Source organism: Gasterosteus aculeatus, chromosome 13 (genome assembly GCF_964276395.1).
Source record: "Gasterosteus aculeatus chromosome 13, fGasAcu3.hap1.1, whole genome shotgun sequence".
NCBI classification, from domain to species: Eukaryota; Metazoa; Chordata; class Actinopteri; order Perciformes; family Gasterosteidae; genus Gasterosteus; species Gasterosteus aculeatus.
This window is the reverse complement of record NC_135701.1, coordinates 6,034,327-6,050,456: the sequence shown is the minus strand read 5'-3', so window position 1 is coordinate 6,050,456 and position 16,130 is coordinate 6,034,327. Positions and strand designations below refer to the sequence as shown.

Below are 16,130 nucleotides of genomic sequence, written 5' to 3'. Positions count from 1 at the left end.
TTATGTATCTATGTCTTCCTGATAGTCGTTTTATGCATTTTGTTTAGTTTAAGTAGTAAACTGTGGTACTCCAACGCTATGATATTGGGTTGATTAGAAAACTAATATTATTTAATACAATTTAAGTATTCAAACTATTATTCACTACTATTCAAATTGAAAACTTTGATTTAAAATAATAAGGGAGGCAAGAAAAAAATACTAGAAATGTTAAGGTGTTGAATAAAGAAATACACTAAAATGTAAGTTAGTACATTTTATTAAATTAATCTAAATGTTCCCCTTTGTTTTTTTCAATTGCTAACAAGCATTGTTTAATACTGAAACCACACTTTCAAAACTCTTCAGTCTGCACACTGAACACTTCATACATGTCAAAATAAGCTTGTTCCACCGATCACTGGCAACAGATTCTTATTCAGAAAACATCCATGTCACTCATAAAACACTGGCCTAAAAAACAGTAGCAACAGGGAGCAATATATCAATTATGATTTTTTTTTTAGTTATTTCGTTGTACAGATTTTAATTTATTTAATTAATATATTGTACTAAAGCATATGTAACAAGAATGAATCAGGAATAATTAGTTTTCCTGCACATCTGGACATTTTCAGCCTCTCCCTCCTCTCTAAGGCAACCTTTGGATCCTGAAACACAACAATTACTGTGGCTCTCTTCCCAATCACATTCCTTCCTCGTCGCCGTGTTTTGGCCAAGTTGAAACCTGTCCCTGGGGAAAAAATTATTTTATACTCGGCCTTGTTTTTAAAAAATCTCAAATCTACTTGACAATGATCACTAGATTTTGAAGTTTAAAAACTGCGTGTTGTATTGTGTATTTCTGTACAGCATGAAGCATCATGAAGCATCTCATGACTGAGATGGTCATGGTAGTGAGACTAAAGCAGGCCGCTTTGAGCTGAAATTGGAATGAGCTTGGACTGATAATTCTTTGATTTTCTGCTAAGATTTTCTATATTTCTAAATAATAACTACAGAAATGTTTGAAATGTATCATCATTCTGATTTGAATGTGCTTTTATCAGTTTAGAAAGCAGTGTGTTAACATATGAAAAATATCCTGCAAATATACAGTTTTTTGTAGTTTGTGGAGTATGAATGACAAAAGTGTTTGTGGATTTTGAAAAATGTGCTGATTAATGGATTTTGTCTGAAAGCAATGAAAAATGATTCAGTTATCAATTTCCATCGGATAATTAGTATATAGCAATCCATTTAATCAAGTAACAAAGTAAATCTAAATGCCTTTTGTTCAGATAATTAAATAATGCAATAATGCTTTGTCCAATAAAACAAGAAAAAAACCTGATTTTATGTAGATACTCGTCCTTGTTTGTTTTTAATCTCAAATCTACTTGACAATGATCACTAGATTTGAGTACGTTTAAAATATCTGTGTTGTATTGTGCATTTCTGTACAGCATGTGGACTGAGATGCTTCATGTGTCCCACTGACTTTGACGTTTGTTCCAGCGTGGAGAACAGCAGCGAGAGCTTCTTCCACAGCTGATGTTCTGCATCTCTAACGGATCATCTGGGCCGATGTGTTGCTGAACGCCTGGTGGCTTTCGTTGTTGTTGAAGCTGCTTTTACATCTGCTGTCTTCACCGAGGCCTTTATGACAGTAAACTATGCAAATAAAAGGGCTGTTAAACAGACTTGTGCAACAGGGCCCCACCCGCTTAAACAGGCTCTGGTCATCTTACCCGTTGACTATTGTAACTATCTAGCAGGTCTTCCTGCCAGCGCCATCAGACCTCCGCAACTTACCCACAATGCAGCAGCTCGAATGCTCTTCAACCTAAATTCACCATCAGTACTCCTCTCCTCCTCCACTCTGTGAACAGTTAAAGTAAAACCCAGAAAAATAGAGGCAAGAAAGTAACAACTGATATTGTTTAATACATTTAAAGTCCTACGTTTCAAATTTCAACCTAATTTAAAATAGTTAACGGCGGGTACGAATAAAAAGAGACGCGTCTCAGATGAATCCATTTACCCTGCAGGCTTGTTTCCCCAGGAGGGATTCATGTAAGAACCCTTTTTTTGTTAACGTCTATATAAATTCAATGTCAGAAATACATTTTTTTTTCTTGCATCACTACGCCTTCTTTGTTCTTGTCAGATTTCCTGCTGTAATAATCACAGAATTTAAACCTGAGTCCAGATGTACAAACAGAAATGAAAAAAGCTCTTGGAAAACGCTTGTCACACAACTGAATTACACCGAACAGACTGAGCGTGACACAGCAAACTACTGTAATGGAAAAAATGTATGTAACCTTTCAAAATATTTCATTGAACGAACAAGGTTGTAAATTGCAAATGCTGGGAAGGTGTGGCCATGATAAGGAACTGAGCTGGAGGGTCTCACACTGATAAGATGCCAGTCTCCCGGGTGTAGAGACACAACAAGTGGGTTTGGGGGCCACCTGTAGGTATAAGAACTGCCCGGCCCTGTTGTGAGAGGAGGGAGGTTCTTGGCAGTCTACTTAGTACGTATCTGTTGTGACCTTTTTTCCCTTGCAAGGAAATAAACGGAGAAAGACATCTTTGACTCAGAGCCTTATTCGTATTTACCGATTGTCTGTGCAATCTTGCTTTTACATCAGCTATCTTCACCGAGGCATTTAAGACAGTAAACTATGCAAATAAAAGGGCTAATAAATGGACTTGTGTAACGGTCCCACCCACTTAACAATGCCTTTTTTAAGCGCTAGATTATGAGGAAATCAGGTTTTTATTTGGCAAACTGATAATAAAATATTCTTTGTACGAGAATAAACTAAAAAGAAACTACATTTTAAGCAAAAGGACAATATTTACAAGGGGAGGGCACATAATTGGTCAAACCTTTTTGTTTAGTTTCTTTGCAAAGCAAGGCACATGTGTAGAATAAAGAATCCTGTTGTCATTTGAAAACATCTGACTTTAATTTCGGTGATATTCATGTTTTCAAATCTCAACAATCAAGTTATGAATGTCAAGCTTTTCAAATCGGTTTTGGGTTCTTGTTTTGAATGAATCCATTTTTTATATATATCTAACACTCCACTGCCTCAGTAATGAATCTAGATCAGCGGTTCCCAAACTCAAGAATGCCGCGGCCCGATTTGAAATCTGAAAATCTTTTGCGGCCCACCCAAACCTTTAATCACAACTCTGATCAAAACATAAACTAGGGATGATTAAATGACCTTAAGAATTTAACCAATTAAAAATGTATTTACCGACAATGTATGTTTTGTATCCCATTTTCTCTGGAGCTTCATCAATTAATGTTTCACATAACTAATGTGCCGCATCATAAATATTTTGATATTAATTTCAAACTTTTCAAAATTGAAAATTAAAACCATTTTATTTATTTATTGTAAATGCCCTCTCGCGGACCACCTGCAGGCTCACACCTTGGGAATCGCTGATCTAGATCTGCCGCAAAAGCATACACGCAATATTATTCCAAATTCTGCGTTTAACTGATAAGAAAAGTTGCAAGTCTAGTTTGCCAGTCAAAGCCACTGTATCAGATTTGAACCTTGACTCTGGCGCCCTCTGGTGGCACTATGGTGAGAGTTCATTCTAAACGCTAGTCAGCGCTGTTCGGGCGTCTGGAGGCGAGAGGAAAGGTTGGGGGGAAGAAGCAGTGATCTTTGGGGAAGAATCTGGAGTTACTGTGAGTTACGTTGACGTTACATAAAAGTTGGAGGAAAACCCAGAACGTGTTGGACTGAATAATTCCACGAGCATAAACCCACGTCGCTTACGCTGGTGGGATGTGTCCTCTGGTGGGATATCGTCCCTTGGGGTTCTGCTCAGTTTTGTGAGTAGCTGAAGCTAAAGGCTAACGACACGCTGCCCGCTAGCTTAGTTTAGCTTGAGGTACAGTGAGTCGGCTAGTCTTTTCCACCGCAGTGGAGGCTTTTACCCCCGTGTCCCGGTCCAATGAAAGCTAAAAGATCATAACAATGTCTGATGATGAATCAGACAAACCGCTACAAGGCCAGTGGTGTGGATTTGAGTACTGTGTTAGCAGTGGAGCTGCCCACTAGATCCCCACCGGAACTGTTCGTTGTTTGGGATAATCTGCCACAGGAGACTCTATTTTACAGCATTTCAAGCATTCCCCAATGGCCGTCATAGATTACCTGATGAAGCAATGGAAGTTTATGCTGCTGATGTTTGCAGGCTGGTCAAAGAAGCTTTTCCTGAGTTTGAACACAAAACTTCTGAGTACATGAAAATGTCTCGTTTCATTGCTTGTCTGGATCAAGAGCTTCAGGCCAAGTGTCATAAGAGATGGGTGAAAGCTTGTGGTAAGCGTGTCTGTGTGTGTGTGTCTGTGTGTGTGTGTGTGTGTGTGTGCGCGCGCACATCGGGCAGAACCCCGCCGGGCTCCATACAGAGAGCCGAGGAGAATTGTAAACGCACGACCACATAGAGACCGAAATGACATGCTGTGGTGTAAATAAGAAAAATGACTAACTTATTTAATTTGTTTATTAATTATTATGAGGGTCGTTCATCGGCATTAAGTACATTTTATGTGTCCCAATCCCACATTGTGACCCGATCCCATTTAAAGCCTTAAATCCTGAACTACGACGTACTAAAGCCACCTGCTACACTGTAAAGTGACAGACTGGAAGGGCTTGAAATGGTGTAAATATGAATGGGACAGAGCTTTGCTGCAACATATCACAATACCAATATACAATTGTGGGTCTATTTATTTTATACTTTTGACTCCCTGCTTTGAGAATTAAGACTCTTTCTTTACTAAATGAGGTTATTTAGAATTAACTATATACTTGCTTTTGTCGAAACAACTCAATGACAGAATGAAATTCTAACGAGATAAATAGCTTATCCTATGTGGGGTTTGTTTGCTCAAGGGTTCTGTGGTAATACCGTACCATCACAGGCTGTGAACACTCACGTGCTGCCCTCTTTGTTTACCTTTTTCCTTTACCTCTAAATGCTGTTGTTACACTGTGTGTACCTGCAATGCACTGTGGGTAATTCCTCTGGGCTCAAAATGGCTCAAAACGTTGGTGATTTGACAGCTGGACAGAACTAAACCCTGAAGGGACTTCGAAGGGAGCGCGCCTCAGTGTGCGTGGAAGTCGAGGACGGGCCGATGGAGCGCGCCTCACCTTGCCTCTCGAAAGATGGCGCGGAGCAGGACTCCGGTGGACGGAGGCCCCGCCGCTGCTGCTGTGACCTCCGAAGTACACGGCAAAATTCTTAGAGTTCATTTTCCGGTGTTCGGCAAAAGTGTTGAAGTGCAGAATTGAAATCACACTGCACGAAATTGATTCAACTCTCAGAGTCAATTGTACAAAAGAGCTGGAGTCATTATTCAGTGTGAAGATGAGATTCATTTGTGACACTTAGTAGAGTTAAATTAACTCTTTGATCGGTTTGAAATGAAAATGTACACTTCTTGGTGTCTGGTTTATCTCTACGTACTGTGGCGCGTGGAGTAGAGAGGGTGAGCTGGGAACCACAAGCAGGCCCGTCGCGACAGGACAGGTAAACCAAGCAATTGCTTGTGGCCCCGAGCTGGCCAGGGGCCCCAAGACAACGACTGGTTAAGAGTCAAATGCAACGACAAACTGTGTGCGCGCCCCTTTGATAGTCAATGACACCGTTATCGGGATCCCCCCTCAAGGGGCCCCTCACTGGGGGGGGGGTATAGCGGTCGGCGGCCGGCACCCGATGCGCCACAACAACCGTGAGTTTTTCGCGTGTCATTGATTTAGGAGGCTGTGATTGTGTGTGTGTGTGTGTGTGTGTGTGTGTGTGTGTTTTTAAGTATGTTGGATTTAGTTATTGAACACTTTTTTAATGTATATTTGATTTTATGTGTGCAAATGTTAAATGTTAAATTGTTAAATGTTCAAATTTCATTCACATTATGTTTATGCACTGTAAACCCTTTTTTATTTATATAAAGTGTGGGTGAACTTAAACTTTATGGCTGTGCAGTGGTTCCTGTAGGTTACGGCCCTGACCACAAGGTTGGTGGTTTGAACCCCGGCTGCTACATGTCCCATGTCAAAGTGTCCCTGAGCAAGACACCGGATGACTTTGAGACTAAATCATCTTTCCTCATAAGCGAGGCTAGTCCTCTATATTTCTACTTTTTCAGCACTATAAATTTAAATAGTATTAGGCCATTGAATTACTCTGTTTTCTACCTGCTCTTTTGCACGTAACGTCTGATAAGAGGTTGAACCGCAAGAAAGGTCGCTTTGTGTCAATGTTTCCACTTGGCTTTAACTTCTCTTATTCGGTATGTCTCGTCTCTCTTTCTGACAAAACGATATGGTAATCCGAAAGCAGATGTGATATTCCAGTGCAGAACTGGTGGATCAACATCACAGGCAGTTTCTAACTCGTGCACTGGCCCCATACACTTCTCACCTTCCAATTCAGCATTTCACACACAGGTCACACTTCCCCCAGGTGTCCACAAGATGCTGAAACCAATCTGCCACAATAAAAACACATTTTCTGCTTTTCGTAGTTTCTGCAGTTCTTATCCACACACTTCATCTGAACTACACTTTTTATCATTTTAATTTTAATTGCATGCACATGCAATTGTCATGATTAATATATATATATATATATATAAACTTGACTATCTAGAGGAAGTAAAAGTCGTAACAAGGTTTCCGTAGGTGAACCTGCGGAAGGATCATTACCGATGCGTGGCACTGCGGAGATGCCCGGCACTCATATGCTTGTCTATAAATATATATATATATATATATATATATATATATATATATATATACAGTATGTATGTAACATATTTTATTCATACTAGTATCTTGCAGAGCTGAGAGTTGGCACTGCATCTCAGCTAACTATCTAGCCCTCTGAAAAGGCGTATATATTGTCTAAAAATAAATTAGACTAATACCTGCATCTTGCTCATAATATATATATTTTTTATTTAAAGGTTAAAGGTCTTTAATGAAATGAAATCAGTTTTATGAAATGAAATCAGGTAAAGTGAGACAATAACGTCCTTTAAACATCACCTGCAAAATAAGTGTGAAAAGGTCAATGTTGTTGCAACAATCAATCCTTCTCTCTTTGCATTGAACCATTGCAGCATTTGCAGCTTGATTTCTCAAACCTGGAGATTTTCCTTTCACTTTCAGTCATGATGAATGTATCAACTCGCTCAGGCTGATGGGAGGAGGCTTTCTGAAGAAACCCAACTAGGTTTAGAGGCGACTGGTGGGTTGGACTATAAAGGGGGAGCTTTGGCAGAGTGGACATCTTTTCTCAGTTGCGCAGTTGATTAAACATCGGTTCTTCCCGTCTGTTCAGGATGCATTTTTATGGAGCGCTGATCCTGTTTGTGACTGTGTCTGCGGGTAAGAAAAGTTTAAAAGTTACGTGCCTTAGCGTGTAATATTTTTTTCTTTTTTTTTGTTATTGTGGATTTACTTCCAACTTCCTCTGCTCGTTCTCCTGTTTGAATCGTTTTCAGCAATATTTCATAAAAACAATTCACAGAACAACGAGCATTATACTTGGAGTATGTTTAAAACTGTTGTGTTTATTGTGTCTTTCCTGTACAGCATGTGGACTGACCTGCTACCATTGTGCAGGCAAAGGCTGCACTAACAACGTCACTTGTCCCTCCGGATTGGATCGTTGTAGCAGCATCGAGGTGAACGGTGAGTGGTTCTTCCACAGCTGATGTTCAACATCTCAAACTCATTATCGATCCGACATGTTGCTGTGCTGAACGCCTGGTGGGTTTCATTGTTGTTGAAACTGAGTTGCTTTCCATCAGGTGTTGTCACCAAGAGCTGCATGAACAGTGCACTTTGTGTTGCACCAATAACCTGCTGCTCCACTGACTTGTGCAACGGAGCCACACCCGCCGCCTCCAGCATCCTCCTCCTGATGGCATCATCGGCCATCGTCACGCTCTTTCTCTGAGCTACAGATATTAAAATATATAACATTGTTTGTCTTCTTTCATCACCAATTTGTACAACCTAAGAAGAATAAAGCCTTGATGTATAAAAGCTGACTTTTGGTCGATATTTGTTCAATAAAAAATATGATGAAACATTTTCTTTTTGGCATTTCACGTCAACGTGTACAGTAAAAACTGCTTTTCAATGAATCATATTTTGAAGGATTAGAAAAATGAGTGAGGAGCTACGAATCAGTGACAGCAGACGCTTCAAAAGTCAACTAACTTGAAACTAGAATTAAGAATGTTTGCTGAGCTGTGTGTCAGATGTCAAGATGCATCAAAATGTCCAATAAGTTGTTCCTTCATGCATTTAAGTCTGCCTACATGTTCTTTTGTCCTTTCTTAAAGAAATATTGAGGTAATAATGAGAAAAAAGTCTTACGTCTTCTGTAATCTGATCACAGAATGCAAACGAAAAAAACAGATAAAAACACAAATCAAAGACCCTCTGAGGCACTGCAGGTTTGTGGTTCACACTTTTACAAAAAAAGCTCCTCTCGCTCGCTCATCTGTGCAGATAAAAAAAAAAACATAGGCCGCCCCAGTGCATGCTGGTCCTTAACTTGGTTTCATTTCCTGTAACCTGTATGTGTTCATGGCCAGAAGGCACTCTGATCAGAGAAAGTTCTACAGCCTTGTTGTGACCTTCAGTCTCCACTGTGCAGTGAAGGAAACTCACCTGAACCAGAAATGGACCAGATAGAAACTTTCCCCCAACACACGATAATTCCACATGGATAAGAAAACCAACCAAGTAAAAAGAAAAAAAACACAGAATCCTAAATATAAATTAGTGCCGGTTGAAAGACGCACACTTTAATAAACTGCCTGCAACCACTAAACATGAACACATGAAGTGTGAGGTAAAACAAAGAGAACCATAGAACGCTACTACCGACATGGGGGGGAGTAACCAACGCGGCGTCCTTTTTGTTGTGTGGCGGGAGCCCGTAACTAGAGAGCGAAATGACTGATGTGCTCAATGCGTGACACCTGCGAGTCCTGTTTTGGTATCCGGTTTCCTGTTACAAAAGCCCTTGATCTCAGTGGTTTTAGCTGAAGAAGGAAACTTTGCAACTACAGAGCGTAAATATGAACACACATAAACACATGACTGGGATCTATAACAAACTACTAAAGCAGCCACTTGTTAGCGAGCGCCTCGTTTAAAACACTTAAAAGCCTCAAAATCAGGCTTAAAAAACAGTTACTGACACATTTTTATCATTGAACCAAATGTTAAATTATCTTAAGCTGAAGTTAACCACGGACCTTTTCTCTCTCATTCTCAGTGATTTTCTTGTGGTAGAGGCGTGACAGATCTGACTGCTCTGGTATCAAAGACTTGCTCATGCTTGTTGGCCTCATGCAGTGAATCTGGCCTCACCAAGGAGCTCAGCTACACATGTTTGACGTCTTTCACGAGCTCCTTCTCAAACTGAACAAAAGGTGGGCAGCCTCACTAATGAGCCTCTGTGGTCTAAGAAAAGGAACGCTCATCAAATAGACCAGTAAAGAACCAAAGGGAAAAGTGCACATGGACATAATAAAAACAAATTGTCAGAGCAAACAGGTTTCAGCTGGAATGACTAAACTCCATGTGAACTGTATCTCCATTGTGTGACACTGGACAGTGAACTTTCCCTCACTGCAAACATCACAGAGACGACACGTTCCTGTAGGTACATGCTGCATTGTCCCCTTCTCACTCAGAAGGTGCTGCAGGTTCTGGTCCAGGCTCTGGTCATCTTACCCGTTGACTATTGCTGTAATAAACACAGAATTTAAGCCTGAGTCCAGATGTACAAACAGAAAAGAAGAGAAAAAAGCTCTTGTCGCCACAAGTCAAAAGACGCTTCAGGTGTGAGTAAGTGGTTCTGTGCACTGGAAAGTCTGTCTGGTCTCCATCTTCTTTGCAAACAAGTTTAATTTTAAGACAAGAGCTCCAGGTCTTCTCATCCTCCACTTTGCCAGCTACTCTTCATTCTAGGCCAGCTCCTTCTTGAACTCCCCGTCCAGATCTTTGTGGTTTGATTGGCAAGCTTCAATCTGAACTCCGTGCTCCGTTTCTTTCAGCCTGACACCCAGGGGTTTATATTTGGCCTGCCAGACTTTCTCCCTTTGGAGAAGTTCATCTTGTCTGTGAGCCTCTATGAGGCCGCCCCAGTGCATGCTGGTCCTGTACCGTCCCACTCCTTTAAATATCAAACAGGTGCTCACAGTGTTCCCCAAATCAGCCATCGAACTAACGCAAAATTAAATATAGTTAAATAAAACATGAAGTAAACGATCAACTATGAAACAGAAAAAGGCATCTTAAAATATCGAACAAGCGAGGATAAATAATGAAATACTTATTCATCTTTTTGTGGCGTAATGGTTTCCTATCCTACCGGCAACGCCACTTGGGATAGGCCCAAGACCTTTTAAAGCACAAAGGTTCGTTCCACTCAATAGGCAACGGCTCGTGGTTCCCAGTTTACAAAAACATTTTTATTCAATAAACATGCATTACCATAAAATCTAACATTCATCACAAAATAAGAAAAGAAAACTAATCGCTAAGGCCTAATGGTGAGATAATAATAAATAAATAAAACAAACTGAACTATGAATTAGTTAGAAGGGAGCGGTGCCGTCATTGCCTCGGTTCCTACGTGAGGAGGAAAACCAAACAATATCTCGAAGGGACTCCGGTTGCTTCGTGTTCGTTTTCTCTTGCGCATGTACATCAACACTAGAGGCAGGGCTTTTGTCCAGGGCAGACCTGTGTCTGCACAGCATTTTGCCAATTTGGTTTTGAGTGTGCCATTTTCTCGTTCCACAGCCCCTCCACTGGCTGGATGGTATGCACAGTGTGTTTTTAAATCAATACCCAGGTATGCGCTTAATTCTGTAATGGCCTGGTTGACAAAATGAGAACCATTGTCGCTTGATATTTTAGAAGGAATGCCCCATCGAGGAATGATTTCAGAAATCAGGGCCTTGGCTACTGTTGCAGCGGTTTGTTTGCTTGATGGAAAAACCTCAACCCACTTGGAAAACATGTCTACCATCACTAGACAGTGTTTCTTACCTTGTGATGGAGGCAACTCCACAAAATCCATCATAATGTGCTCAAACGGGCGGGTTGGTGGCGGGTGTGCAGCCTGGCTGGACACGCCCACGGGCCTGCCTACATTGTGAGTGGAACAGGTGACACATGCAGAACAAAATGTTTGTGCATATGCTGTGAACCCTTTTGTAAACCACGTCTCATTAAGTGCACGTAACATGCCCCCTTTTGACACATGGTCTAACCCATGAGTCAACTTAGCATAATGAGCAAAATAGTGTTTAGGTAAACACGGCTTGCCCTCGGGTCCAGTCCAGATACCGTTGGTGTAAACACAGCCAGATGTGGACCAAAGCCGTCTTTCATCAGGGGTAGAGCGTGACTGCGTCGCTGTAAGAGAAGAGGAACTGACTCCTCAGAGCACATGAGAGCACAGGTAGTGGGAAGCGGAAGCAGAGCAGCTTTTGCAGCCGTGTCTGCTCGAGCATTTCCCTGTGATACATCATCCGTATCGGACGTGTGGGCAGCACATTTACAGACAGCAATAGCTGTGGGTAGCAAGATGGATTCCAACAGTTCAGCAATGAGAGTGTGATGTATGATGGGCTTACCGTCCGATTTAAGGAAGTTCCTGTGTTTCCACAGCACCCCAAAATCATGTACTACACCAAACGCAAAGCGAGAGTCAGTGTGAACTGTGACTGTTTTACCCGTAGCCAGTTTACAGGCCTCGGTCAGAGCGATGAGCTCGGCTGCCTGGGCTGAGAGGTGACATGGCAGAGGACCTGAACACAGCACACCAGAGTCAGAAACAACAGCAAAACCAACACGATTTTCACCAGCGCGCAAACATTGTGGCAGTCCTGCAGCGACAGGGTCGAGTTTAGCGGAGAAATACGCCACAGTGTACACAGTGAGTTCTGTGAAACCCTGTAGAGACGGAGCGCAGAACGAGCGGATCGATTGTCTCCTCCCAGTCAGTGAGAGATTCACACTGAGCCACAAAGGGTCCCCAATCCCTCCATTGGTCAAGGCGTCCTTTAGACAGTGAGACATGGGAATAGGAGCCCGGAACTTGAAACAGTTCTTTCTGTGTTGGAGACAAAGAAACAGAAACAACAGATTTACAAGTTGACCAGTACAAAGTAGAACAGGAAATTGCATCATTGAGGGCCTCAAAAAATGTCACTTCAAAAGAGCCGTCTGGACCCTCTGAGACACATGTTGTGAAGTATTTTATTACTTGTGCACTGTTGTCTTGTCCGTCTACTGCACTAACCGCCAAGACAAATTCCTTGTATGTTTAGCATATTTTGGCAAATAAATGTTTCCTGATTCCTGATCAAAAGGTTAAAATCAAATGTATTTAATAAAAGTGATGGTGTTGTGGTAAAAAGAACATCTCAGCTGAGGAGCCGCTGGTCTCAGCAACCAACAGGCCCCAGGTCAGTCCTTTTGACCCCCCATAGTGCCCGTCTGTTGTCTCCACCAGTCAACTTGAGGACAATGGTTCCTACAGGTATTTATAACAATGCTTAAAGGTGTGAAAGTCAGTGTCCACTCCTCTGGGAGAGGGAGTGGTCTTCTGGTGAGTTCAATGTAACTCGGATATCGAATGGCCCTTAGTCAATATCAGTTGTGCAAGTATTACATGCATGCATTTCAGTTGATTACATTACATCAAATACAATCATAACTGTACATTGGTATTATTCTATTACAGTTGCAGAATTACAGTGGTTTTACAATATTGTCATTACTTTATTGATTACACAGTTTCAGAATCATGGCTGTATTCTGATGTACACTGAATGTATTTTATTAATTTTATGAACCGGGTCATCTGTAGGAGCGGTCGGTAAAATCAACGCGCATTTGCTCGTATTGTCACTTCAAAATTCTTTATTTATTGTTCGGCAAAAACAACCTAAATCACAATCAAAATAAAAGGAGAATTCAATGCGTAATGCGTAATGCGGTCAAAAATAATATCTCCTTCCGCTCTCGAAATAGAAAAACACACCTGGCCTTACTCAGGTGACATTTAAATAGCCGACGCCCCCTGACGTCATCATTACATCATCACAAATCAATCAAATCAACGGAAAAGGCAGTTTCATTGTGCACGATACAAATGTAGTGGAATGGCTTCTACATCATCAGTTTATTTCTAATGCACAGTACAAGGCAAACCAACAGCATAAAAAGTCCATCACATAACAAAGACACCAGGTGAAGAACAGGAACGCAACTCTTCCAGCAGTGATGACGCTTATGTGTTTGTAGTAGATGCTGAAAAGGTCTCAGCGCTGCCACAGACACACATCAAGTTAAATGGCAGTAGCATGGTAGTTTTAATTGATTCAGGAGCCTCTGAAAACTGTGTTAGCGAAACAAGTTTTGAGACACTGATGCCACGTCCTCAACTGAACCACACCAGCACCAAGATTTACCCATTTCGCTCCAAAGTTCCATTACCACTCAAAGGTAGTTTCAAGTGCAGTGTGGAGAAAGGACAGGAAAACACAACGTGCACATTCTTTGTAGTTGAAGGGGATGGATTTAACGTGCTCAGCGACAAAACATCCAAAGCACTGGGACTGATTAAAATAGTCACAGCAGTGTCGTCCACACAACAGCGTCGCACAGTCGCAGATGAGCTGGTGGAAAATCATCCGGAACTGTTTCAAGGGATTGGAAAACTGAAGGACTTTCAGGTAAAGCTTCACATAAATCCTGACATCAAGCCTTCATGCCAACCACATTGACGCGTACCGTTCCACATTCGCCGGAAGGTCAAAGATGAGCTTCAGAAACTCGAGGCAGATGACATCTTTGAGGCGGTCAATGGCCCGATACCGTGGGTCTCACCTATCGTTGCACCTCCCAAGCCTAAAGACCCTGACAAAGTCAGACTTTGTGTTGTTATACGCCAAGCTAACACAGCTATAGAGAGAGAACGGCACATAACTCCCACCATGGACGACGTGATACACAAGCTAAACAGAGCAACAGTGTTTTCAAAACTGGATTTGAGAGCTGGATACCACCAGCTAGAGCTTCATCCAGACAGCAGGTACATCACTACCTTCACCACACACATCGGGTTGAGGCGCTACAAGAGACTGAGTTTTGGTATATCCTCTGCTGCGGAAGTATTTCAAAATGCTATATGCCAGACACTGCAAGGTCTCTCTGGTGTGAAGAACCTCAGCGACGACATCATTGTCTACGGAGCCTCCCAGACTGACCATGACAACAGCCTCCGAGCACTGTTCCAGAGACTCAGGGAAAGCGGTCTCACACCCAACCGGGAAAAATGTTCAATGAGTTCAATAAGTCAAGGCTGGAGTTTTTTGGTTTCATCTTCTCAGCAGGAGGTGTTTCAGCAGATCCCAAGAAGGTGATTGCAGTTCAGCAGGCTGCAGACCCCCAGAATCCAGGAGTAATCAGTCTGCTGGGGATCGCTAATTACTCCTCCCGGTTCATCAAAGATTTCTCCTCAATCTCAGAACCACTGCGCAAGCTGACCAGACAAAACACACCCTGGGTACGGGGCCCAGAACAGAAAGTTGCATTACAGACACTGAAAGACAGTCTAACCAGCGACACTACAATGTCATATTTCTACCCAGGAAGAGAAACGGAACTGATAGTAGATGCTAGCCCTGTTGGACTGGGTGCTATCCTCTGTCAAAAAGACGTGCAAGGGGCTAAGTACATGATTGCATATGCCAGTCGGTCCCTTAGCGATGTAGAGAGGAGATACTCTCAAACAGAAAAATAAGCACTGGCCATAGTGTGGGGCTGTGAACATTTCCACATGTACATTTATGGTCATCCTCTAACTCTGGTGACGGATCACAAGGCGCTGGAAATCATATGGAACAATCCCAAGTACAAACCACCTGCCAGGATCGAGAGATGGGGACTGAGGCTTCAGCCTTACGACTTCAAGGTTGAATACAGGAAGGGGGCTGACAACCCAGCTGACTACATGTCTCGGCATCCCATGTTCTGAGACAGGTGACAGCACTCGTGCAGCAAAAGTGGCAGAGGAGTATGCGAACTTCATTGCGAGTCATGCTACACCTAAAGCAATGACACTGGTTGGTGCTCACATCAGACACAACACATGGCATAAAACTGACAAGTCACAACATGCTGACAGTTTAGACAAGTTAGCAGTGAACTAACATCACATGCATCTTACATACTGCGGGGCACTAGAATAGTGATTCCCAAAGCCCTACAAGACAGTGTTACAACTAGCCCATGAGGAACACCAGGGCATTGTCAAAACAAAATCACTACTCCGAACCAAGGTGTGGTTTCCAGACATCGATTGCAAAGCAGAAGTCGCAGTACGCAGTTGTCTGCAAAGCTGTTCGTGTGGCTGAAACACAAGGACTTCCTTGGAAACAACAGCTTAACATCTTTCTACGCGAGTATCGATCTACACCCCACAGTACAACAGAAAGCTCGCCTGCAGAACTGTTATTCCAACGCAAGGTGTACACGAACATTCCTTCATTCACTCACACTGTCAGTAACAGTTCAGACTCTGAAGTGAGGGCAAAGGACAGCAAGGCCAAAGCCAAAATGAAATCTCATGCAGACTCTCATTGTCGTGCTACACCACACACTCTCAGTCCAGGTGACACTGTGCTTCATCGTCAACCCAAGCACAATAAGCTCACCACACCATATAACAGTAAGACATACACCGTGACCAAAGCCAAAGGATCCATGATCACAGCAGCCACAAAAGGACACTCCGTCGTCAGGAATGCTTCATTCTTCAAGAAGATCTCACCAGAAATATTGGACATCCCACCGGACACTGATGATGATTGTGATTACAGTGATGCCTCCACGAGCACAACAACGCCAAGATATCCCTCAAGGCACAACAGACGTCCTCCAGCCTTCCTACAGGACTATACTTAGCTTAGGGACTGTAAGCAGAAGAAATTTGTTGAAAGGGACTGCATTAGCCAAGGTTAAGAAGTTTGGTGATTTCCCCTTTTAGCAGTC

At 42.3% G+C, this 16,130-nt stretch overlaps 1 protein-coding gene and 1 long non-coding RNA gene across 2 annotated transcripts; one reads left to right on the top strand and one right to left on the bottom strand.

Annotated features, from left to right (window-relative positions):
• Positions 1 to 243: 243 nt before the first annotated feature.
• LOC144386353 (uncharacterized) lies at positions 244 to 1,653 on the bottom strand. Its single transcript, XR_013452057.1, has 2 exons — positions 1,481 to 1,653; positions 244 to 733 (listed from the first exon to the last, which is right to left on the bottom strand). It is a non-coding gene; the product is annotated as an uncharacterized LOC144386353 (long non-coding RNA).
• Positions 1,654 to 7,235: 5,582 nt separating this feature from the next.
• Positions 7,236 to 8,084, top strand: LOC120831080 (uncharacterized). The gene is made up of 3 exons (XM_078087140.1): positions 7,236 to 7,421; positions 7,629 to 7,727; positions 7,847 to 8,084. The coding sequence occupies exons 1-3, from the start codon at positions 7,376 to 7,378 to the stop codon at positions 7,993 to 7,995; spliced, it is 294 nt and encodes a 97-aa protein (XP_077943266.1). The 5' UTR covers positions 7,236 to 7,375; the 3' UTR covers positions 7,996 to 8,084.
• The last annotated feature ends 8,046 nt before the right edge of the window (positions 8,085 to 16,130 follow it).